The sequence below is a fragment of the Neolamprologus multifasciatus genome, chromosome 14 (genome assembly GCF_963576455.1).
Source record: "Neolamprologus multifasciatus chromosome 14, fNeoMul1.2, whole genome shotgun sequence".
In the NCBI taxonomy this organism is placed as follows: Eukaryota; Metazoa; Chordata; class Actinopteri; order Cichliformes; family Cichlidae; genus Neolamprologus; species Neolamprologus multifasciatus.
In genome coordinates, this window is record NC_140452.1 from 36,722,203 (window position 1) to 36,748,755 (window position 26,553).

Here is a 26,553-nt window from a genome sequence, read left to right on the forward strand (position 1 = left end):
AGTGTAGAAACAAACTGAAGACATCAAATATATGAAGATATATGGAAGTATGTATCAATCTGTGCTTTGGTCTGATGGGTCCAAATCTGAGATCTTTGGTTCCACCTGTCGTGTCTTTGTGCAGAAAAGGTGAACGATGGTCTCTACATGCATGGTTCCCTCTGTGAAGCATGGAGGAGGTGTGATGGTGTGGGGGGGCTTTGCTGGTTTCACAGTTGGTGATTTATTCCAAACTGAAGGCGCACTGAACCAGCATGGCCACCACAGCATCCTGCAGCCACATCTCATCATTTATTCTCCAACAGCACAATGACCCCAAACACACCTCCAGGCTGTGTGAGGCCTCTGTGACCAAGAAGGAGAGTGATGGAGGCCTCCACAGCCACCTGACCTACACCCAGTGGAGATGGTTTGGGATGAGATGGAGCGCAGAGTGACGGCAAAAGGGCCAACAAACGCTCAGCATCTCTGAACTCCTTCAAGACTGTTGGAAACCGTTTCAGGAGACGACCTCATGAAGCTCATGGAGAGAAGGCCAAGAGTGAGCGAAGCAGGAATCAAAGCAGAGGGCGGATATTACGAAGAATGTCAAATATCAAACATGTTTTCAGTTGTTTCACACTTTTGTGTTACTACATACTTCCATGTGTGTTCATTCATAGTTTTGATGCCTTCAGTGAGAATCTACAAAGAGTCATGAAATCAAGAAAAACCATTAAATGAGAAGCTGTGTCCAAACCTTTGACTGGTGCACGTCAATATCAACCAATATGAAAAAAGCTTTCATTTTTTTGTCTATTGCCCAGCTCTACCCTCCACATGAGTCTGAGAGGGAATTTCAGAGGTATAAAACTAAACAACATTCACTGACACTTTGGACGTTTATGCACATTTTACAAAACTCAAAGCAGTGTAATAAAGAGATACAGACAGGAAACATATTCTCCAGAAATCATCATTAAAAGAAACGATTGTTGGAACTCTGTGACCTTTAGAAACTTTTAACAAATACATGATCAAATTAATTTGGCAGTCTGTCATGAAAGCAGTGTTGTTGACTTGTGATCCTCTGACCTTTCCTTTTACATTTCTGTAAAAGCAGGAGAACAACTGGTGTCCAGCACAAAGATAACATTTCTGCTGTACACAACATTCAAAATGAAACTTCTAATGAACCTTTTAGCCTTTGGAGGCCATTTACTGCTTTATTCCATCAAAACACACTATAGATTTGTCAAGCATGCCGAGATAGAAACGCTGCACTTCTCTTCATTCATACTGGAAGCAATTGGCGGACCCAACACATATTTGACGTAAAGCGTAAACACGTTCTATGTGAACAGATGGAGAAGTGAAACTGAAGAAGAGGCAGCACTGGGTGAAAGCCCAGACTTGATTTAATAGATGAGATGAAACGACTCAATGAGCGCTTTTGCTTTTCTGCTTTTCTGGATCAAGAGACAAACTATCCAGTAAATATTTTTATAATAGGTTCGTACACTCATTGGAGTCTAAAAACACGTTTGTTGCAAATGAAATAGGAAAACTTGTGTTACATGTTAACCCTCTACAGCAGCGGTCCCCAACCCCCGGGCCTCGGACCGGTACCGGTCCGTGAGTCGTTTGGTACCGGGCCGCGAGAGTTGAGGCTCAGGTGTGAAATGTATAGTTTTCAGGGTTTTTATCGGTTTTCAGCGTTATTTTGTTATCGTTTTTATCGTTTACTCGGTTTTCCTGGGTCTTTTCACGTGTGTTATGAATAAATCTTCTTTTTTTCGGTACCGGTACGAGTTTTATTTTGTTGTATTTATCCGCGACACCTTAAAGGCCGGTCCGTGAAAATATTGTCGGACATAAACCGGTCCGTGGCGCAAAAAAAGTTGGGGACCGCTGGTTTAAAGCAACAAAACTCTGGATTCTGGACTTGTGTCTCTGCTCTAATGCAGATTACCAATGTAATCTAGATTACAAAGCAGCAACCTGCACGGTGACCAAATATTACTGCCAAAGACATGTTGGTGACAGGTGGGCGCCATTTTTTTTTTTTTGTTCAACACTGTACCAATAAAGAGTTAGCTAGTAATTTGTGTGGCAAAGATATTTTGGTTAAAACAGGTTTTTATATTCAAAATTATAAACACAAATATGATACACAGCAAGGAACTACCGACCGACGGGTCTCCTGGTCAGCACGCCCATCTTTTATAGAAAGTGCGAAATAAGAAATCATTAGCTAATTAAATTACATGTTAATCGCTGTGTAGAAGGCAGCCATTACAATTCAGTTTTGAAGATTACATAGTGATTGAGTCAGGAATCAGAATCCTTCATTCTAAGGTCTGTGGGACAGCTCTAAACCACACCTCAGAAGGGGAAACGAGGCTAAACGCTTCAGGTGGGTTCAGATATGTTAGCACTTTAAAACAGATTGTGAAAAAGAATCTCATTTACTGAGTAAATGGTAAATAACACGACATGAGCATGATATATAATTATCTAATAGTATAGCGTTGGTCCAAACCCACAGTGAAACACAGTTTGCTACCATTACTTGGACACCTGCACCAAAATGATTCCACCTCGACCAAAGAGGAGGAGCACAACTCAAACTTCTGAAGAACTTCTTAAAGACCAACAAAGACCAAGAGTCACAAAAAAAAATCCTTAAATCTATGAAATGGACGGATGTTTTTACCCAAAGCATTATTTTTTACTACAATTCCCACACACACACACACACACACACGCACACGCACACCATACACCAAGATACTGTTTGCACACTGCTCGTCTTTTGCACATTTCTAGTGCACTGCTCTGTCTTTGTTTTTTGGAATTTTTGCACTTTTTGTCCCGTGTTGTCTGTCGTATGTAGCACCGTGGTGTTGGAGGAACGTTGTCTCGTTTTCCTGTACACTGTACCACGGCACATGGGTGGAATAAAAATAAAGCCACTTGACTTGCCTTGATTTAAATAGTGCTTTATTGTCTGCCTTTGAGAGCATCCTCAGTGTCTCGGCCACACTCTCATTCCGATGGAAGCATCAGGGAAAATTTGGGGTTCGTACCCTGCCTAAGGACACTTTAACCATGCAGGCTGGCAGAACATGGGATCCAACCATCGACCATCTGGTTAGAAGATGGCCCACTTTACATCATGAACCAAAGACACAAAACATACATATGTATGTGTGTATGTAAAATATACATATATTCAAACAATTTCATCTACATAAGCAACCCACTGCAACCACAGTGGGTGTGACAGGACTTTAGTAATTGATGTCACAGTGACTGTCAGCAACCTTCAGCAACAATTCACAACTGAGTTTTGCCTAGCAACCAAGAGAGCCGAGGGTGAGGAGCCAAGGGGGAGGAGCCAAGGATTCCTGAATATTTCCCAGACTTGAAACTTTACTGTTAAAAACAAAAGTCAGATACATTCTTCTATGCTGCTGCAGTCAGCCATTATTATGGTAGCATCCCAAGTGCAGATGTGAGGGAAGCCTCTGATTATGCAGAAGTATATCTTATGTATGTTCAAGTTAATGACGTAATGAGTTGTGTCTACATGTGCACTACCAAAGAAAATATCGTGGCTAACAATGTTTCCCCTCTGGAAAGTTTTTGTTGCTTAGTGGAAAACACTGAATTCACACAGTTACTTTACATTTAGTATGACTTACTTAGATGACTTCAGACCACGGACTGAGACGGGATCGTCTCAGAAACTGTCCGCATATAATCCCCAAACCCAAATGTAGAATTTCCCTTCAGTGTTTCACTGCTACAACAAAAAAGCATTTCATTTTTGCAATTTCACCTTTTCTGATTTAATCTCTACGTGTAAATGACTCGAGCGGACTGAGTGACTTCAAACCGTGTCTGACGGTTCAGACAGGAAATCAATCCATGTTGAGCAGAAGCTGTTTTATTGGATCAATGATTGAGCCGACGAATGCTGCACGTCTCCTCTGCTCGCACTCATCAGCACAGGATCCTCTTTTCTCCACAGTTCTGCATGAAAAGTTTGCTTCTTCACTTCTCGTGTTATTAGATTTGAATAGCTCATTTTTCATCTTGACAGCTTCATTAAAGCACCCTGAAAAGACTGAAAATATTTATGTGTGTGTGTGATCACAAAGTTTCCCTCATATCTGTGCGTCCCCGACTCTATTTCAAAAGCAGTTTTTACCTTCTTCCCATCTCCCCCTCTTTTAACATCTCCCTCCTTTACGCCCATTGTCCCTCATTTCTCCATCATCCATCTGGTCCTTTGTCATTACCCTTCAGTCCTTTTTCAATATTTTATTCCCCCTTTTCTCCAACCTTACCGCTTATTTTTTCCTCCTCCTCCATCACTCTTTGTTTTTTCATCCAAAAGATGAAAAAAACTGTTTGTCTGCTGGATGTCAGTTTGTCTCCAGCCTCTCCAAATCTCTCCCTGCTCTCCTATTGGCTGGCTGGACTATCTGCTGTATTGGTATTGGCTGGTTCCAGCAGGTGAGGGATAGCTGTGCCACTTAATCAATGCCCTGCAGTGGAGGAAGCATGTGCCAGACACAGTGCAGCAGCAGCAGCAGCAGCAGCAGCAGCCATCAGCGTTGGCAGCTCTCCACGACGCTGAGCGTGGGGATGGTGTGACCTTCAGACGGCCGGGACCAGTGGGAGAGACGTGCACGTGAGCACAAACTGCACTTTTTTCTTGCCAATCATGTTCTGCCCCAAAATGTCTGCAGGCCATGCGTAGCACTCCACCTCTCCTCTGCAGGAGAGGACCTTCAGACTCTCACAAAGGAGCTGTGAGTGTGGCGAGCAGGCATTACTTTGTGAAGGTCAAGAAGAAGCTCGGATAACACATGCACACACAAAATGAGGCCGCAGAGCCTGCAGATGCATGAAAGCGCTCTGAAAAACATGCATTTTAGCAACAAGAAAGACACTCGAGAACAAAACCAAGGACACCTGACCGCCGCCATGAAGTGTTTTTACATTTACAGCTCAGCTCATTTGATCGAGACCAGGAGGGAAAAAATGTCCGGTTCGCTTCTAATTCACGCTGGCACGTTAACTCAGTGATGCACAAAGAGACAATGTTGTCAGTGCTTGTAGGCCATAACTACAGGCCTAACATTTCTCACACAGTGCTATGAATTATGACAAACAGGTAGAGATGGAATGAAAATATGGAGCCTCACACAAAAACATTCTGGGGCATATCAATGTCACAGAGATGAGACGAACAACAGGCCATAAAATTAACTCGCTGCAGTCGCTGCAGCTGCTCCATTATGTCTGAAATCTCGCAATTGGGATTTTTCATCAACCTCATCATGCATTTGTTGGTGTTACGTGTCCTAACGGAGATTTCCTGTACTTTTTTTTGCCAGAAATCAGTCTCAGGATCAACCGCTGGACTCTGGAGGATCCACAGCCTGAAAGTGGGATGTCCAGGCCTCAGGACACCATCATGACAGGAAGACTAATGCACTGAAAAAAAAGGCCATGTTGGATTTACTTGATTCAATAGTGGACATTGGTTGCACACAAATGTTTTGCGTTGGCAGAAACTTAAACAATTGAGTTAAATCAACACAACTTTTTCATATTCAGTAAACCTGTGCATTTTGTGTTCATAAAACACGATTGAAACATGTTTAGATGAAGTATGTTGAGCTCTTGGAATATTTTAATCCTTCACAATTTTGTCATTTTATTTCAATACTACTCAATAACTTTTACCCCAGTACTACTTGGTCACTTAAATACTACATGTTGTCTTCATATTACATAATGTTCAACAAAGTCTAGAGTCTGGTTAACATAAAGATTGAATGGATCTACAATAGCTACCATCTTCCTAACCTTATTCTGGTGCTGGGAAATAACCCTGAAGTGATAGGTTACAATGCAGGACAACTCACAAGTCTATCACAAACTACCATTTGCACTTACATTCACGGGTAATTTAGAATCACCAATTAACCTAACTCTAACAACTGCTTGACTTTTAACTGTGGGAAGAAACCAGAATACCCAGAGAGAACCCAGTGCAAACTAGCCAGATTGTGGATTTGAACCCAGGACCTTCTTAACGTGAAGCAACAGCACTAACCACCATGCCACCAATCCAGACTTAACAAAAGCAGCGTGAAACGCGTTTGGAAATTCAAGATGGCATCCTTTTAAAAATGGTCACTGACCGTAGGGGGATTATATTTTGAGGAAAAGTCAGCCAGACTGGCAGAAGTTGAATTTTGAACTGTATACTGCATACAAACGTTTTCCTCCAAAGTAACAGGCGTGTAGTCGTACATGCAGCGACCACATCACCTGCAGAGCTCAGGAGTTCATCACAGAAGCTCTGGAGTATAGTTCATCTCAATTTATGCTATTAAAAAACATTAATCACCAAAATCTTATTTACCTTCAGAGTCTCTCAGTCGAGCTTGAAAATGGATTAATGCTATTAAACAGTTACAAAAAGGTGATGAAATCATTTCTGATATTACACTATAGCTAAACTAAAAAGAGTTTCTCAAAGCTCTCCTATAACAGAAGGATCCAGTTACTACTGCTAACAAAACCTGAGATTCTCTATAGCTGTAAGTGTCAAAGCCTTCAGCACACAATGGCTGGACGCCAGCATTTCTGCCTGTATTGGTGCATGTTATATCACATTGTTACCTGCTCGTCAAATTCCCCTTAAAGAGCAGCAAACAGGCCTGTCTGGATAAATAGATCTGGTTTCCAGATCAAAATTATTTCATTCTTTTTCCAACTTTACAAATATTCTACATCCTCGGTGAGACATTTATTACTCACTCTGGGATTGTCTCAGTATAAACTGCAGTCCCCACTACATGGTTTGCAGATTTAAATAGAAATGACCAATAATCCACTCAGTTCGAAGCAATCCAGCCCCACTCTGACCTTGATCTCTGGAGCTGTGATGTGTGATGTAGGATGTGTGATTATAAAGTGGATTAAAGTGAACCAGCTACATGTGGAGCAATATTACTGCAAAGGACTAAACTGCAGGTTTTTAGTGATTGAGAGTGTGACTCGGTAGCTGCTAGAGCTCTCTGCAGCTGCCACTTGCTCTTCTCCTTATGCAACTCTTGGTAGGACTTAATCTTTTTATGATCCATAGAGCCGCTTTATTTTTAATCCTTTCATATTTACAGTTTAAGTTGCACTGCTGAATGTTAGAAAGAGTGCGTCATCAAACTGTGGGCTTTGGAATACTGGTGACAACCCAGTTAGATACCAGTACGTTTCCAAGGTAAGGATGTGCGGGAATAGTTAAGCTTGTGAGAAAACAATTCCTCTCATCCATGATGAGACATCATGTTACCAACAAACCAAAGGCTGTAAACCTCACGTGTGCTTAATAAGATATGTGTCTGTGGACAGCATTGATTCAAGTCAGCTTTATTTACACAGCACCAAATCACAACAACAATCACCTCAAGGTGCTGTGTGCTAGGCCATATCATACCGTTCACAGCTATACCGGTATGATGTTGGGCAATGATAAGAAAATTAAATATGGCGATAGAATATGGGTAAAACGTGCATGCGCAGTGCCTTTGTTTTTATACGCACATGGCGGAAAAAGCGTGGCAGCGACGCCATGCTAACCCATGCCGCAGCAGGGAATTAAAAGGAACGGACTTCAGCATGAACGACCAGTTCCCCAAAGAGATCCTGGAATGACGCAGGGTCCTCTTCCCAATCCGACGCAGCTTCATCCAGACGGGCTCCCGCGCTGTCATCGCTGTGGACCGGCTCTACGTGGACGGACAGCTTCACCGCGACCCCGGCATCACTCCGTGGCTGTATTAACTTCACACCAGATAAGAATCCGCTACACCCTTTCCCTATCCACTCACACTAACTTGCATTAACATCTGTTTAACTTACCAGTATCAAATCGCATCTTAAGTGTGATTTCATAGCAGAATTAACTCCGTCACTCTCCGTCAACGGTTTAATTGGAATGTTTCCGGGGTTTTTTCCTTCTCGTTTTTCTTGTTTTTATGCTGCTCACCCTCGTCCTTGGTTTCTTTCTTTATTTCTTTCACTGCTTCGATCACCTGCTTCCACACTCATTCACAAACAACATCCTTTATTTCGACACATACGCACAGCACGATCATGAAGAAATGGGTCAATACAGCAGGAACTCAGCGTAATTGGCAATCCACAAATACAATCAAACAGTATATGAGCGACTTTGGCCTTTGCGATGCATGGCGCTCCCTTCACCCCAACAGTAAAGAATATACTTTCTTCTCACATGTTCATCACTCCTACTCTCGTCTGGATTATTTTTTGGTGAGCAGCTCACTGCTGAATGACGTTTCAGACACTGAGATTCACCCTATAGCTGTCAGCGATCATGCTCCTGTATCTTTAACACTAATGCACAAGAATAATACTACGCCAAGTAAAAACTGGAGATTTAATACATCACTACTTAAAGATGAAGACTTTATTAAATATTTTAAAAAAGAGTGGACTTCATATTTAGACTTTAATGACATTCCTGGAACATCAGCTTCTGTTCTATGGGAAGCAGGGAAAGCTGTGATGAGAGGTAAAATTATTTCTTTCTCATCACATAAAAAGAAAAAAGAAAACAAAAATATTCAGGAATTAGAAAAAAACATCAAATCACTAGAAGAAGCCTACGCGTCCCACCAAGATCAGGAAACATTGAACAAAATACGCAAAACAAAACTAGAATTAAATGAGATAAGTGATAAAAAAACAAAATTCTTAGTACAAAGACTACGCTTACAAAATTATGAACATGGTAATAAATCCAGTCAATTAGCAAACCAGCTGAAAATGAATAAAGAAAAAACAACTATATGTGCTGTTCAAGATTTATCTGGGAACACAATATATGACCCAAAACAAATAAACAACATTTTCAGGGATTTCTATAAAACGTTGTATTCACCACAAATAAACCCGTCTGTTACGTTCCCCTGAGGGGTCTAGGCGGTGAGGGGGAAGTAACAAAAAGTGTCCGGGTCAGAAAAAGGAGACAAGAAGGCATAAGGGTTAAATTAAAGAGTTTTATTAAAGTTTCTATTAAAACTAACTAAAAGAGACGGACAAGCCGCTATCACCATTTAAAGAAACAAACAAAACTTAAATGTTAGTCAATAAAGCACAAAGCCAGTCAAAAGAGTGCAGCTCACTAGCTGAAAACCACAAAAACACAGCTCACTAGCTGCAAACACCGCAAAACACTCAGCTCACTAGCTGTAACCACACTAATGGCACTCTGGCCCAGAGCTCACCTTTCCCTGGGCTTAAATCTCTTTAATTACTGATGAGAGTCAGCTGTGTAAAAGGGAAAGGTGGCAAGTAAGGCAGGAGAGATGGTCGGACATGCCCACACAGACAACTTCAGGAGGCGGCCCTGCTAGGGCCGTAACACCATCTAAAAAGGAAATTGATCGGTTTTTGGACAACATAACTCTTCCAAAATTATTAGACACTCAAGCAATGGCACTGGATTTGCCACTGACACCAGGTGAACTCCAGGAAGCCCTGATAAGTATGCCCAATAATAAGGCTCCAGGTCCAGACGGCTTTCCTGCAGAATTCTACAAAGAATTCTGGACAATTCTAGCACCAGTTTTCTACAGAACGTTGTTGGAAATCAAAGAAAAGGGCAGACTTCCATCAAATATGAATTCTGCAAACATTAATCTCCTGCTAAAACCAGGCAAAGACCCTGTATATCCCTCAAGCTATCGTCCAATATCCCTTATAAATGTAGACCTCAAAATAATCTGCAAAGCTCTCTCAAAGAGACTGGAGAAAATAACCCCCCTCTTAATTCCTCCTGACCAAACTGGTTTCATAAAAGGTAGGCACTCATCAACACGTAGATTACTTGATTTGATAGACTACTCATACAGTAAAAACCTTGAAACTACAATATTTTCTTTAGATGCAGAAACAACGTTTGACAGAGTTAACTGGAAATTTCTATTTGCAACTTAAAACAAATTTGGTTTTGGATCTTCTTTCATCAACTGGTTAAAAATATTATTCAATTCCCCAACAGCTTGTGTCAAAACAAATGACCAGACATCCTCCAGCTTCTGTCTCCTGAGGGGCACCAGGCAGGGATGCCCACTCTCCCCTTCACTGTTTGCAATTTTTATTGAACCACTAGCAGCAGCAATTAGACAGAATTCAGTAATTAATGGAATAAAACGCAAGAACGTGGAACATAAAATCAGCCTTTATGCAGATGATGTGTTACTTTTTCTCCAAAACTCACAAACCAATATCTCTGGGGTGATTGAATTGATAAACTCTCTTGCAAGAATATCAGATTACTCAATTAACTGGTCAAAATCTACAGTCCTTCCGATTAATTGCTCCTTCCATAATTCCTCTTCTACACCACTGCAATCGAGAAATATAAATTATTTACGTATTAATGTTTCTCCCAAGCTTGCAGATCTAACTAAATTAAACCATATCCCACTTTTAAAGAAGGTAGAAGGTGATCTGGCTAGATGGAAATGTCTACCCATATCACTCATGGGAAGGGTTGCCGCTATAAAAATGATGGTCTTACCAAAAATAAATTATTTATTCTCAATGATCCCAACTAAACCGCCGCAAGATTTGTTCAGATCTCTAGATTCATATATGTCCAAATTCCTTTGGAAAGATAAGCCCCCACGTGTAAGCTTAAAAACACTACAAAAGACCAAGGATAAAGGAGGATTAGAACTACCTAACTTTCAGCACTACTTCTTAGCCAACAGGCTTCAGTTTATCTCAGGATGGCTAAAACATACCCTCTTAGATGAACCTTGGCTAGATGTAGAAAAAGCACTTTGAAATAATCTAGAGATTTCAGATCTACTATTTATCAGCTCAAACATCCAACAACATGAATGCTTCAAAAGCGTCAACATCAGCTCTTCTCTGACAGCATGGTGGGAGTTTCTAAAAATAACGGAGTCTTCATTAATCCCATGCAAACGTACACCTATCTGGAACAACCCTGCGACTTTTGTTGTGATTTGGCGCTATATAAATAAATAAATAAAATTGAATTGAATTGAAAATTGAATTGAATTGAATTGAATTGACATATTACAAAACAATAATATGATAAACTTTTCAGATTGGAATGGTAAAGGAATCAAATACTTAGAACATATACTAGAAGGAACAGAATTTATTTCATTTGACAGACTAGTTACACAATATGGGATCAACAAGAAAAGATTTTTAGAATATCAACAAATTAAATCCACAGTAAAAAAAAGAAATTCAAACCGGGTCAAGTTGAACTACAAACACCACCAAGTGTGGTTCAATTTCTTACTCTTAAAACCCCCAAATTACTCTCCAAAATATACAGAATGATTTCTAAAACAGATGAATCAATATCACTTCCTATTGCAAAATGGGAAGTGGATTTATCAGTTAGCGTAGACCAAAACTTCTGGTCTCAGATTTGCTTAAAAACCTTTCATTTAATTAGAAATCCCAGTCTTCAATTAATTCAATACAAAATACTACATAGAGTACACTATACAGGTCATCGGATGTTCAAGATGGGCTTTACGTCTACCAACAACTGCTCACACTGTCAAACCAATTCACCGGACAATTATATCCACACTCTTTGGTTCTGTCCACCAGTTCAGAAGTTTTGGCGCGAGATATGTGAAGACTTATCAAAGTCTCTGAAATGTAACATTCCAACTTCCCCCTTAGTGTGTTTGTTGGGCAGCTTAGATAATGTCACTTCAGAAAAGAATATAGCCCATATGGTTTTCACTGCCCTATGCATAGCCAAGAAAACAGTCCTCATGAACTGGAAAAATAAAAATAATCTTAATTCTAACCAATATAGAAATTATCTATTAGATTACATTAGTCTTGATACAGCCTCTGCCACCACATCAGATCAATTGCTCTGGGCTCCTTTGATCAGCTCCATCACCTAGTGGGGGTGGGGGTTAAGTCCCACCTTCGCTGTTGTGATTGGTGTGGGGGCAGGGACAGGCTTGGGGCGTTGGGGGGTTCCCCAGGAGCATCTTCCTTGGAGGGCTCAACCCAGGGTAGCAGTCATGGCCTATTAAGGGCTCTGTTGGCTCTTAGGTGACGGTTTCCTCGTGGCTGCGTGCAGCGGGGCTAGGGGAGGGTCTGTGCTGATGGACGTGGGTTACTGACCTGGTAGCCTGGCTGCCCCTGGGTGGGTCTGGGACGGACGTGAGGTTTTGGGGGCGCTCCGTCTCTGGGCTGGGGCCCTGGCTGGGCCTCGGGGACTTGGGTCCTGGTTGGTGTGTTGCCAGGGTTGTGGGCGGGTGGGTGTATGAGGGCCTAGTCCTGGCGCAGGGTGCCGCCGGTGCATCAAGCCACCTGGGGGGCTCTTCAACTGGTGGAGGAGGTTGTTACATCTTGCAGGAGCTCTCCTCTCTTCAGGAACTCACCATACAGGAAGGGGAGATACAGGAGAGGTGGAGGAAGATCTCAGCCTGGGCGTCTATTGTCTTGTGTAGTCTGGAAGATGAGTGGATGACGGGGTGGGTGCAGTTTTCTCTGAGGTGGGATCGGGTGGGCTGTCCCGGGCTCTGTGCGGCCGGGCAGCGCTACTGTACTGGGCCCCGGTCCGGATGGGCCTGGGCCCCCTTTCCCTGGCAGGTTGCAGAGTATGGGGGTGCCTACTGGGGTCAGCTTTACCTGCTGCTCTCTGGCAGGTAGCTCCATGCCCTCCTGGGTTTTAAATGCACCTTAGAACACACATGCATCAACACTACATATGAGCGGGTGGAGGGAGGTTTGGAGTCTTCTCACACCCCCGTTCTCTGCGGCCTGCTGGAGCGGGGGGGGGGGGGGGGGGCTAGGAGGAGAAGTTGGCCGTCCGACTGGGGTCTGGAGGGTGGGGCCTCCCTGCTGCTGCGGAGTCGGGGCGGTCTGCTTCTCCCCACCGCAGGGAAAAGGGTAACACCACCTGGGTCTGGGTGCAGTTCCCCCCTCCAGGGGCAAGGGTACCTAGACCCGGGGCTTAGAGTACGTTTGGGGAGTGTGATTGTGTGTACAGTGTCTCTCTATGTCTGTCTCCACGTTGGGTGAGTGTTGAGTAATTGCATATGAGAGCATGAGGGTGGGAATGGATGTCTGTATCTGTGTGTGCCTGTATGTCTGTGTCTATATGTCAAGTCGGGTATCAGACGCCACCTCTCTGGGGACATCTCAGGTCCTCCAAGGTATGGAGGCCTATCTCCCCCCACCACTCCCCCTACCGGGGGCGGACTCCCTCAGTCTTCGGTGCGTTGGTGGTTCTTTGTGTCCGGGTGTGGGCGTCCAAGTACGCACCGGCTCACTCCTTGGTGGCTGCTTGTCGGGGCCTGGAGCCTGGGGCTCGCTCGGGCCACTTCGGGGGTGGGGTGCCCTCGGCCTCTCGGCCTGGGGCTCGGTCACTCTGGCACAGCTGGCTGCCGGCGGAGCTCACGGGCCCCCTGGCTTCTGCTCCGCGGCTGCTGAGTGACCTCTCATCTGGGACTCTCCTCAGCTTTTTCTGGGACAGTGGCACGGCTGCCCCTCTGTTGGTCTTCCTTGGTCTCTTATGTTCTGAGGGCCTCTGGATGTCTGGAGTCTTGATCTCCTCCATACCTGCTTCATGCCCTGGAGGACGGGGCTGTGGCCCCCCACACCCTCTAGCAGATCATTACATGAAGGAACCTTTTAAAAACAAGCGCGTCCATGCTCACAGGTGTACACACGGGTGCTCACACACACAAACTACACCCTTTTTGGCTCCTACCTCAAAGCACACTGTGCGCTGTCGATCTTACGTGCTGCACAATAATGTTTAATATTTAGTATTTACACTTATATTCCCATATATCATCATGATGTTGTTTATTATGTTGCTCTCGTTTTCTTCTGCTTGTTTTCTTTTTTCATTCTCAACAGGTGAAATTAAAAAAGTATCTACTGTTATCTATTATTAGCTAGTTTATTGTGATGGTGTTGTTTTTATTATGTTGCTCTTTGTTGATCGTGGTGATCCAGGTGTTTTGTTTGTTTTTCTTTTTTTTTCTTCCCCCCTTTCTCACCATCTCTTCTCCCCTCTATTTTTCTTTCTCTCCCTCTCTTTCTTTCATTCTTTCTCCCTGTCCTATCCCCCAGTCATGTCTGTCCCATCTTTAAAAAACGAAAATAAAATAAATACATAATTATAATAAAGGTCAATAAAATAGACCAATATGGCAAGGCCATGATGATCCACTTGGCATCTTTCTTGGCCTTCAGACAACAATTCTGATGGCTAAAGATCCAAACTGGACAGGCAAAAAAAAAAAAAAAGTAATTAAAATATAATGAATATGACACTGAAATATGTTCATTGTGTTCATTTTCTAGGTCTAAATATTTCTCAGTATTGCAGAAGCACACTGCTTTAAATGGCTGCAATCAAGCTCCGTTTCCACCTTATACAAATATTACAAATATACACTTTCCTCAACAACATCTCAGAAGAGTTAAACGGCACTATAACATTAATAAAGCTAGTAGTAGCTGAGTGTGTTTGGAGTGTTTGTGCTGTTGGCAAACTTAAGTCAAAGGTCATTAACAGGTAAATCAGGATTAGCCCATTTTTGTGGGTCATCGCCGATGCTTAGGTCTCTACTATATAAATGTCATTTTAGTCTATTATTAGTTGGTTGCCAGGCAACATTAAGTATTAATATATAATAAAAATATTCAAGTTTTGTGGCTATAAATTGAATGTAACTGTCATGAAATTATGGTATTCAAAAATGACATTTTAGCCCATTTTTAGTCAATATGATGATACTGTATGTTAGATAAGAACCACCTTGGCCGTACGATGGACGTACCTGTGTTGCTGTGTATTTGCAGGCAGAAAGAAATGTGTTGTGTTACAGTATTGAACCTGTTAGCAAAAGCAGCAATGCCTCATCGTGTAGTCAACTAACTGCACACATCCATCGTACGTTCACTACAAATCCTCCACCTCTATCCGCGTAAGCATCGTGTCGACATGCTCACCTTTCCCCATCTTTACCATGCATCCCACACAACACGATGTTACAGAAAGTCTGTTTGGGAGACGTGTCAACACAGAAATTAACAGGGTTATTTGGGAGGCTACATTTCGTAAAAGCTGCTCAGACAGCAGTTCGTAGATGCAGCACCAGCGCTGCTGTCATGGTTACAGTTACAGCCTGGTTACAGTGACATCAAAGCACAAACCAGGAAAACAAACCCATTACTGTGAAAAACAGCAGTAATGGGGAGAAAAATATATGACGCAGAGTTTAATTGACATTAGCACTCCCCCTCTCCCTCCCCATCCTGCTCCTCCTGTCTCAAACACTCCTCCCACACCTTGCCCTCGTTCTTGACCCCTGACCTCCCTTCTCATGGGGCCTCTGCAGAGCTGTCTGGCCCCCCATGTCGCGGGCCTATTAACAGGCCTCGGCTCACTGTAATGATTCCTCTCCTTATGTCTGTGCAGCTGCTGTAGCGCTGAATAGAGAGGATAAATCTGGGATCCTCAACATCATTGTTTCACTGCCACTCTCTGCTGTCGTGTAGCTGCGGTTCGCTGTCCCTCCCTCCTGTTGACAATTTATTTCCTCTGATTCAACAGATCTGCTTTCGCCAGCACGTGTCACAAATTTCATTAAGCAAAAGTTGAGAAATTTCCAACTCAAGGACCTGATTTTTCAAGAGTCAAAAAAGTTCTTGGTTAAGCTGGAAACTGACGTGATGGATTTCATCCCATCATGCTGTAAATTAAGATGATTGTGACCAAAACATCAGGTGAAATGTGTTGCAGTAACTCTCCAAACAACAAACGCCGCATGTGTTTGTGAACATTTGTATCTGTGTGTACAGTATGTGTCATGGGGCAGCAGACAGCTGCTGCAGGCTCCATCAGTCAGCTGCTGTATTTATAGGGTGATGACCACAGAACAACAACAGCTGCATCACACGGGGACAAACACAGAAAGTGAGAGAGAGGACGCAGGAATCTCTTCAATTTCACTGCTGCTCAAAATGGCCGGAGAAGCCAGTTAATGCCCAGCCCAGCGCTGACGGGCATAAAGTGCACAATGCACATAAGACTGTACAAACTGTAGAGACCACTGATCCACAATGGGACGTTTACATGCTACTGTTTTAAGATAAAACTGGACACTTGTGAACATGTAAATTAAACTTTTCTACATGTCAGCAGCCAGCTTTTTAGTGCCAACACTTTATTTAACCCTTTAAGACCTACCATAGAACCAAGTCCGCCAGAGCTTATATTATATGTTTACATGCTGTGGAGCCATTTTTGGGAGCATTTCAAGTTGCTATACATCAATACAACCATTACAGCCCAGATTTTAATAATATGTCTGCATTAAGTGCATAGTAATTACATAAATTGCAAAAAACTGCAATAAACTACAAAAAAATTGAAAATCGTTTTTGTTTTTTTAACATATATTTCTAGTTAGAGAAATTTAAGAGGCTTATCCCTCAAAACTGTAAATACAAAAAAGTTGCACAAAATAGTTTCCCACCACAGGAAATTTATTTTGAGTGTCTTCATAGTTTTATTTTTGAAATACACCAATTTTTATACACTGCAGGAAAAACGAAAATAAATATTATAGTGCAAATTTGCAAAAAAGCAGCATATGCATCAAAATAAACTATTTCCAGCAGTGCAATATGAGTCCTAAGCATCCCAGAAACCACACAGAAAGTCATAAAGTCAAACAGAACTTTTAAAAACACCAGTATAGGCTCATGAGGCCCTGATGGTAAAAAACGACATTTCCACAAAATGACGTCACTTCCGGTTTCGGGCAGGTCATGGCGGAGATGCGATAGTTCACGCTGATGGACGTAGGAAGTGTTATGAACAGCTGATCGGATCGGCAAAGCGTGTTTCTGGACTATTATGTTTTTGTTGCTGCAAGTGCTTTTTATGCAGTTTTTGCAAAGTTATATGTGGAAGGAAACTGTGACCGAGGACAAGCTGATGGCATAAGATGTAAGTACAACTCCTCTGGTTTCATATGCAAAAAAATTATTGCGCTAGCTCACGTGGTTGCAGAGCTACCGGGATTTAAAAATCCCGGTAGCTCAGCACGCTCCGCAAAACGGAGAGTGCTGCTCTGACCGGTTTTAAAGGGTTAAGTGAGTTTCAAATCAAATCAGTCTGAGTGTGTTACTGTAGTACTATTCTATGACTGCAGATGGAGAGGATGCTCTAAAAATGCAATTAATAGTTTATCTGATATGCAGCAATGAACGGTATGGCATCCCGACCCCAGACCACCATCACGATGTTGAGGACAGGGCTCTGTGGGGGCCATACCATCTGTTGCAGGGCTCCTCCATGACTCCCCAACGATAATGCACCATAGACGGTAATACAAACTGATGACAGCTACAGTCGTAGAGATCGATCTGCTTCGAGATAAATCCCGGTATAGAATTATCACGCTTGAGATTCCAACCAAAAGTAGAATCAGCGTGGAAGTGCCAAAAAATGCAGTTGGTCTAGGTCCTGAGTCCGTCTCCACAGAGTCCCATGAACATCATGAAGCATGCTTACAGTCTGGTAATAAGACGTGCACATTATACCCGACAGCAGCCGTGATGTAATAGTCAGGTTTAAAGTTGTTGATGATACAGAAACAGTCACTTGAAGCCCACAGCAGCGTGTCTGAATGAAAAGCATTTATGCCTCCTGGTCTCCGTACAGTCAAAGAGCCATGTCAGTGTTGTTTTTCACGTTGCTTGAGTTGGCAGTGTAATTGCTGCATGTTGTTATATGGGTGTGATTTGTTGGGATTTTTTGGTTTTTATTGGCAAAAAGCAGAGTTATGTTCAGCCGCCAACTGTCCTGGTGAGTCAGGCCCTGCAGAGACCAGACGTGTGGCCAGCGTTTACTCACCTGTAACTTAAAGAACAGAGTGGTGCAGTTCACAGTGGAAGAAAAGCTCATAGTGATATTAAATATCTGTTGGTTTTCAGCTCTGCTAAAAAGAAAACCACAGTGTCTGCTAAACATCACCTCTGCTCATCTGAACTGGACTCTTTGACTGTATATGTGCTGCTGGATGGATGTGGTCTATGTAACAACCTTCTAGGGTAGGTGACAGCATGTGTACGAGTATGTTATTTAGCAATGCAGCGAGTCAGTCTGAGGACAGAGCTTGCTAACTCAACTTTTTAGCTCATAACTAAGAACACCAGCATCTTTTCCAAATACGATCACTTCCGGCTCCAAAAAAGAAATGTGATCATGTCCACTGTACCAGTGGTTAGTGAAGTAGTTTCAGGGTCTCGGTGTTTGTGCATCAGGCTCATGGCCTCATCAGTGTAAGTGAACCACTTTAACAAAACCACCCGAGCTTTTCCTGCTGCGACAGGTTAAAATCTTTGCAGTGAAAACACTGCTGATCCTAACGGGGCTGCACACCCACATAAGTGTTTTTTCACTCATTAGAGTAATCAGGAGTCTGCTGTAGCTGGAGGTGGGCAGTTCCTGCTGCATTTATGTGTCACTAGCAAGACAAACAAAACAAGCTGCAGCGACGTATCACCAGTCAGTGAGTACCTGCAGTTTTTTACTCACTTCTATTCAACCCTGTTCAACAGGTATATCGAAGCCTCATTAAAGTTACAAATTATGGTGTTGCTTTCCAACGCTCAATTAGTGCGCACACTGTTATTGTACACGACAGCTCATTTCACAGGTGAGTGCAGGTTAATTCAGGTGGCCAAAAAGAAAAACAGGTGCAACCAAACCAAGAGAACGAGCACGCTAACGAGTTAAAACACCTGGTTTGCTGTAAGTGTGAGCACTTCACTGTTTTACCATCACACGCAAAGAGGACATCAGTAAACTTCAGCAAGGAAACAACATAGAAGTAAATCTGTGATCTCAGGTGGACCTACAAGGATTTGCTTTTACTTTCCAGACACGACTGACAGCAAAGGATCACAGCCATTAACTTATTTTGTTACCATTTAACGTTTGAAGAAAATGTAACTTTTTTATTACAGAGCAGAATGTGCACATGAGAGCTTCACAGAAAGCAGAGACATCTGTGTTAGCTGGCAGCACTAGCTAACAGCAGCAGTGTTCACAGTGACAATCTCTACTAGTACTACTGATGACTGTCAAATCATCACTTACCCATTACTGCCAGGAGTCACCTGTGGATCCAGGGCTCTGCTTGTGTCCTAAGGATGGAGAGATGAAATTAATATTGAAAGGCTTCTCTGCCACCACAGCTGGAGAGTCTGAGTAGGGCTGCTCGATTATGGCAAAAATGATAATCACGATTATTTTCACTGAAATTGAGATCTCGATTATTTGATATTTATTTAACAATAACAATGTGTTGAATAATGACTTTAAAGATTGTCAAAAAAGAATATAAAATAGTGCAAATACTGATAACAGTGCGAATGTTTGCAAAATAAGAAATAAATGAAAAATGTAAACATCTATGTTTAGTGAACTTTGCAGTGTTGCTCTGTGGTGCAGCTACGACACTGTAGCAAAGTTTACACACTGTGTCTACTTGATCCACGTCTGACTCCACGAACCCATAATGTTTCCACACCACTCAAGTTTTTTTTTTACCTCTCTTCAACCAACAGCAGTCACTCTCCTCTCCAAATAACTTCTGCTTAACTTCCCGAGCTTCCCTCTTAATCAGCGGTCCCCAACCCCCGGGCCTCGGACCGGTACCGGTCCGTGAGTCGTTTGGTACCGGGCCGCGAGAGTTGAGGCTCAGGTGTGAAATGTATAGTTTTCAGGGTTTTTATCGGTTTTCAGCGTTATTTTGTTATCGTTTACTCGGTTTTCCTGGGTCTTTTCACGTGTGTTATGAATAAATCTTCTTTTTTTTGGTACCGGTACTAGTTTTATTTTGTTGTATTTATCCGCGACACCTTAAAGGCCGGTCCGTGAAAATACTGTCGGGCATAAACTACGGTGGCCCCTAGAGACAAAGCACATGCAAAATCCAAAACACATGCAAACTCCAAAACACATGCAAAATCCAAAGCACATGCAAAATCCAAAACACATGCAAAATCCAAAGCACATGCAAAATCCAAAGCACATGCAAACTCCAAAACACATGCAAAATCCAAAGCACATGCAAAATCCAAAACACATGCAAAATCCAAAGCACATGCAAACTCCAAAACACGTGCAAAATACAAAGCACATGCAAAATCCAAAGCACAACGGAAGTGCTCCAGGACGCTAGGGGCAGTGTTGAGGTTTTGTTACCTAGTGGCTACATAAGACAGGAAGTTTCTAATGACCGGATTTGGTATGTGGCAATAAAAGGTAAATGAATCTTTTTTTTTTAAAATTATTTGAATATATATTAGTGTTTGTGTATAAATCAACAACTAATACACATATGCTCTCAATTGTGTAATTGAAGTTATCTAGGTAGTTGTGTTTTGGAAGTTCAGTTTTACGCTAGCAATGTAGCTGTTGTGTTGGAAATGCGTCTGTGTATATACACTTTAGCTTAGGTCTGCCCTTTGCCGTTTTAATACTCCATTTTAAAAGAAAAATGCTGTTTGTTTCAGGGTAAGAATGTTTTGTCCATATTGTGGCTATAACGTGGGAGAAGTTGTCAAGTTCTGCGGTTCATGTGGCAAACATATTGAGTTTTTGGCGTTTGTCGACAACAGTAAGTATTTCACAAATAACATATTAAAAAAAGGTTGTCTCAACCAGTTCACAAAGCTGCCATTTGGCTGTTTGTAGTTTATTTACATTTGAATGCAGTCCTTATTTACCATATTATTTTTATGTTATATAAATTGCATACACGTTATTTTGCAATCATTTAAACCAGTAAGGTATATATCTGTGAAGATTCTTAGTCGTCCAGGTTGGGTTATAGTTGTAGACTTTATTTGTCTTGAATTTACTGAGGCCCAAAGAAGCAACACATTAATTTAGTTTAATAATGAGACAATACATTGGTTTTAAAATGTCAATGTTATTTAAAACTGCACATTTCTTGTCTGATGATCTTTTTTACCATTTCCCTTTTTTTTCCTTCTGTTTATAAGGATCAATTCAAGAAAACATTTCCATTGAAGACCTCATTCAGAAATATTTCAGAGACGGTTACTCCTATAATGAAACTTTGGACATTTTGGCCTCAAAACATAAACAGAAGATCAGTCTGACCACACTTAAATGTAGATTAAGAGGTTTATCACTGTCCCGCAAAAAACATTACTCAACTCAGGCCTTGATTCGTGCTGCAATAATAGAAGAGCTGAAGGGACCTGGTCAACATTATGGATACCGTTCAATGTGGCAGACACTGCGTCAGAAACACCATCTTTCTGTGAAAAGGCATGATGTCATGGTGATGATGGCAGAGCTCGACCCATCTGGAGTCCAAAAGCGCTCAAGGAAAAAGTTTGTACGAAGAGTTTACGATTCACCTGGACCAAACCACACTTGGCATGTTGATGGATATGACAAATTAAAGCCATATGGTTTGACTATCAGTGGTTGTATTGATGGCTATTCGCGGAAGGTATTATGGTTGGTTTGCGGAGCAACTAACAGCAACCCAGAAGTCATAGCTCAACACTACGTTCAGTGTGCTTCAGAGTTTGGAGTCATACCAGTGCGACTTCGCACAGACTGCGGCACTGAAAATGGGACGATGGCAGCAATGCATTGTGCCTTACGGTCATCTCATCAGGATTTTTTTGCAGGAGCTGCCAGTCATATGTATGGATCTTCAATAACAAATCAAAGAATTGAAAGCTGGTGGTCATACTTCAGAAAACAGCGGTAGGTTTTACAATTTTTCAAGAAACAACTATATTAACCAGATAAAAGTGTGGCTGTAATATATAGTCTGTGATGCAGAAGCCTTGTTGTGTATCACACCACCTTTCCTTTATAGCGTCAATGTGTAGCCATTATGTTACATACAAGTATAAGATATAAAAAAAAGATATAAGATATAAAAATATAAACTGTAATAGTCAATAAAGAAAGTGAGATAAATAGAAATCCAAAATGCACGCACTTTACATCAACTCAAGAAACAATTTCAGAAATGTAAGAAATAGTGAGGCTTTGAAGGCTGGTGATTTGTGAACTGATGGTATGTTTTTGTCTCTTTTAGAACACAGTTCTGGATGGACCTTTTGAGTGACATGAAGGAAATGCACCTCTTTAATGGTAGTCATGAACACATGTGCTTGGTGCGCTTCATTTTCATGGCTGTGCTTCAGAGGGATCTGGATGAATGCAAAAGAAAGTGGAACACGCACCTGATCCGCCCAGTCAGCCAGTCACGCTGTCCATCTGGTAAACCGGATGTGATGTATTACCTGCCTCATAGGTTTGTATCACTCTTGTCAATTAAAAATCAAAATTCTGTAATTTAAGTAGAAATCACAAAAATGAATTTTTTTTTAGCACCTTTTAATCTATAAATGGTAAATGTCCTGTATTTGTATAGCGCTTTTCTAGTCCCTAAGGACCCCAAACGCTTTACACAACCAGTCATCCACCCATTCACACACTGGTGATGGCAAGCTACATTGTAGCCACAGCCACCCTGGGTTGCACTGATCTATGCACTTGATCATATAGTCTTCTTTTACTGTATGGTCATAAAAAACAGACACCACAGTGTTTGTACCACCAAAAATTTGGACTAAATAGGTCTACTTTTTTCACATGTTGATTCCAGTGCTAAAATTTATGAAAAGCTGTTTTATATTATCTCCTTAAATACATGACAAAAATCTGCCAATGTTTTCAGCAACTCAGTTGTTCAAGACAGGTAGTTACAGGAACTCTGACCACCTTCTATTCTATTCAATGCCATAATACAGCCGATGGTCTTAAGTAAAAGCATATGTTCACTTTAAGCATAGGTTTTTTTTTTTTACCCTACAGAGACAAGGATGTTGTAGCGTTTTCTTAGTATTTTAATAGTAAAAATTTTCCTTGTACAAACTTTTAGGTTTGGTGGACGCGACTATGGCCTTGCAGTTGGACATCAAGAGCTGAGCCAGTTCAGGATGAGTTCAACCCCCGATTTCTGTGGAGACCCTCACCTACAGGAATATTTTGAAGGACTAAACAGTGGCTTCAGTTCATCACAGACATTGGAATCTTGTGTGGAGAACTACATCAGACTAAAAAGACTTGCTGGGTTGTAATGCCAAGGTTCCCACACATCCCAGAACTGTGGATCCCACTTTGTGGTTATAATAATGCACCACCTGCACTTTTGTTAAGGCTAAAAAAAATGTTTTTTGCTTCAAGTAGTACACAATTATAGTTCATCAGTTTATAGTCACTTAAAAAAATACCCTTTGTGTTTTTCCAAATAAGAATATCAGTTGTGACAGTGAGATCAAATAAATTATTTCTCCTAACAGATGATATTGTGAAGACTCTCTTAACATCCACGTAAAATGCAAGACACGTGTTGGTATTATTAGCTTTATTAATACAGGTTGATATAAAATAAAGGAGTAAAAATACTCTAATTTAAGTAATAAGATTTATTGTTAACCTTAACAAGGCAAATTACACTTTGCACTGACATACTGTGTAAAATGTACAATATCTATGAATATATCTATTCTAAATGCTGAATAGTAGTAAAGGGAATTCTTTCTAAAGCTAAGGGTACTCAAAGTAATCATTTCAAATCACAGACATTTACTTTAGCATTGTAACTAAAACAAAGGCCTTGGCCCAACATATCTAGCCAATTTCTTTAAACAAACCTTTTTGTATAAGAACAAAAACACAGTTAAAACTATATTACAGTGTGAGGATCAAACTGTAAGTCGATCAATACAGACCAAAACCAGGAGAGTTTAATATTCCAAAGTCCATGTCATCCTGGAACTGCTTATATGACTGAGCCATTGGTATCACAATGGTGTTTGCACATGTTTTCCCAATTGGGAAACGTGATGCATCACCAAACAGCAATCTTGGTCTTGGTTCCATTCCAGCTGGTGGAATGCTGTTTAGGCCCGTGGCAAACATCAGTATGTCTTGTAGGGAGACTGCTGTTTTGGTATCTAGAATTAAATAGAATGTATCTAAAAATAAATCTGTATTTTCTAAAAATTTCAAATACAAAGCAGAATATCAGAAACTTGTATCCTCAAATGTTCCAAAGTATTATGTTTTTACTTTTTTTCCAAGATTAATAGCACAAACACCCATACCAGTTCAATATAAAATAATATAAAACAGCAGCTCTGTGGTGACTTACTATTGCAGTACAATTTTTACATTTTAAACAAACTGTAAAGGTGATAATTGGACTCTGTTAGTATTGTTTAGGTCATGCTAGGTAGCTCCCCAATAGCCACTGCTGGCAGCACATTCATCCCCCAAGGGATGAGTTAAATCCCCCCCCCCCCCCCCCCCAAAAAAAAAACAAACAAAAAAAAAACCAAATTGTAACAAGAATGTGTATGAGATTCAACTGCTAAAAGACAAAAAAATTGCTTCTGTTCTATAGCAGAAATATCACCTGACAGTTTAAACTTAAAAAAATATATAAAAGTAATATTCATGAAAGAGCTGCTTTATTGGTTTGCACTGATCGTAATAATTTGTTTGCAGTACAAGTTTTGTATTATACAAACCTTCAGCGTCTATCAGATAGTCTCGCCAGAATCCAAGCACCCTGGTTTCTTCCTGCCGTCTTGAACTGCCAGGTTCTCTCAGGACCACTGTAAACATGTCCTCTAAAAAATCAGATGTCAGCGGCTCTGGTCTTGTACACATGAAGGGTTGGAACAACAAAGGATGCTGCTGTAGGGCATGGATTACACCAAGTGTTGCGAGGCCATCCTTAAATCTAAAAGGGGAAAATTGTCATCAGCACTACAATAAAAACATGAAAAACACTTTTTGAATGTTTTATTTTAATTATTCCGAAAGCACAATGAATTTTACATACTTTATTGATCGTAGGGGGAAATTAGATCTCAGCATTTAACCCATCACCCTTGGGGTGAGCAGTGAGTTAGTGCTGGCTGTCTTACTCAAGGACACACCTGGTGTGTGGGGTCTCATCGAACGTGCTACCTTCTGAATCCCAGTCTGATGTTTTATCCATTGCTCCACCATGCCACCTTCCGAATTTATATTTTACCATCTGCATTTCTATTCATCAGCAAGTGAATGTTGCAAACTGGAGCTTAAGTTACTTCAGCCACAATGTTGCAAATGCATTTTCAGTCAGTACAGTATGGTTTATTCTCAATAAAATCAATAATGTAAAAGATCAAACCACCTACAAACATCAAATTTGCACTGCATTTTTTTAAGGTACCTGCCTAAACATGGTCACTGGCTGAACTTGTGTTTGCAGCTTTGTCCAGTTTTATGCGGGGACTGATAAGTAACAAGAATTCTAATAGAATAAGTGTTTAAAAGTTTGAAATTTGATCTCTGTCCTCGCAGCTTCACATGATTTTTTCCATACTGAGTAAAGCACATGCATGATAACTCAAAAACCTTTTGCAAACATTAGGCTCCAAGTATAATTAACCATGGAAACAATAAATAAAAAGGGAAGATGCAAAACTGTAAAATTAAGCAAAAACATACATATTATTCCAAACAAATTTGGTCAAAAGAATAGGCGGCTTCTGTAGCTGTTGTCTGTTATCAATTCAGTATAGTGTTGCTTATGGTTTAAAAAACAATTTTGTTACAAAACTATTATTAAAATAGTGTAGCTACATTGCCCCATAATTTAGTATCAGTCCAAATACTTACAAATATGTTACCTTTGGATTGAGAAGTGGTTGCGGTATATGATGTACCACTTAAGGTAGTCCTTAATGATGTTGCCTTTACCATCTAAAGAGTCCGGAAATCCATAGCAGCCAGCTGTCTGCAATAAGCTGCAATGCATTTCAATGCACCCATGGAGTTCCTTCAGTGTTGCAGCATTGGATATCTAGTGTTTACATAAGAAAAAAAACAAAATTGCAGTATCACAAGGTTGTGCATGACGTTCACATAACAATTATTTTAAATATAATTACTAGTGCACATAAAATGTTTGGTCTATATTTTAAAGCATGTTATTCTGGTATTGTTTTCTACTCCTCTACTTAAAGTCAAACATTTATCTTTGTTCATAATTAACAAACATCGGCACACTTAGCATGCTGATTAAAATTATAACTACTTTGGAGCACAGTGTTACAGTCCAATGTGCAATTAACACATCAAGCTTTGTGATAACAAAAGAAATTGTAGTTTTAAAATAGAATATTTAAGTCAACATACTTCCAACAGAAAAGCTTTTGTAGCTTCATCAGTTACATCTTCAATTGTGACCTCCACCACATCAGACTTTGTTGTCCCAATCAGATGCTGGTAGAGTGTCTTGGAGAGGAAGGCAGGCCCTGGACCACCATGTACCAATGATGTGGCAATCATTC

General features: G+C 41.1%; 2 protein-coding genes and 2 long non-coding RNA genes across 4 annotated transcripts in view; 2 read left to right on the forward strand and 2 right to left on the reverse strand.

Annotated features, from left to right (window-relative positions):
- Positions 1-26,553, forward strand: part of LOC146504563 (uncharacterized) — a 173,416-nt gene that overhangs the window by 94,747 nt on the left and 52,116 nt on the right. The window lies entirely within an intron of this gene.
- The window catches only part of LOC146504572 (uncharacterized), an 89,276-nt gene that overhangs the window by 21,501 nt on the left and 41,222 nt on the right, over positions 1-26,553 (reverse strand). Inside the window, exon 2 of the long non-coding RNA XR_014877936.1 lies at positions 19,241-19,287. This is a non-coding gene — a long non-coding RNA (uncharacterized LOC146504572). The remainder of the gene's footprint in view (positions 1-19,240; positions 19,288-26,553) is intronic.
- Positions 19,552-26,551, reverse strand: LOC146504573 (G2/M phase-specific E3 ubiquitin-protein ligase-like). The gene is made up of 4 exons (XM_085184720.1): positions 26,399-26,551; positions 25,891-26,063; positions 24,739-24,953; positions 19,552-24,162 (listed from the first exon to the last, which is right to left on the reverse strand). The coding sequence occupies exons 1-4, from the start codon at positions 26,549-26,551 to the stop codon at positions 23,927-23,929; spliced, it is 777 nt and encodes a 258-aa protein (XP_085040846.1). The 3' UTR covers positions 19,552-23,926.
- LOC146504574 (uncharacterized) lies at positions 19,739-24,508 on the forward strand. Its single transcript, XM_085184711.1, has 5 exons — positions 19,739-20,410; positions 20,662-20,765; positions 21,154-21,895; positions 22,236-22,454; positions 23,085-24,508. The coding sequence occupies exons 2-5, from the start codon at positions 20,669-20,671 to the stop codon at positions 23,281-23,283; spliced, it is 1,257 nt and encodes a 418-aa protein (XP_085040837.1). The 5' UTR covers positions 19,739-20,410; positions 20,662-20,668; the 3' UTR covers positions 23,284-24,508.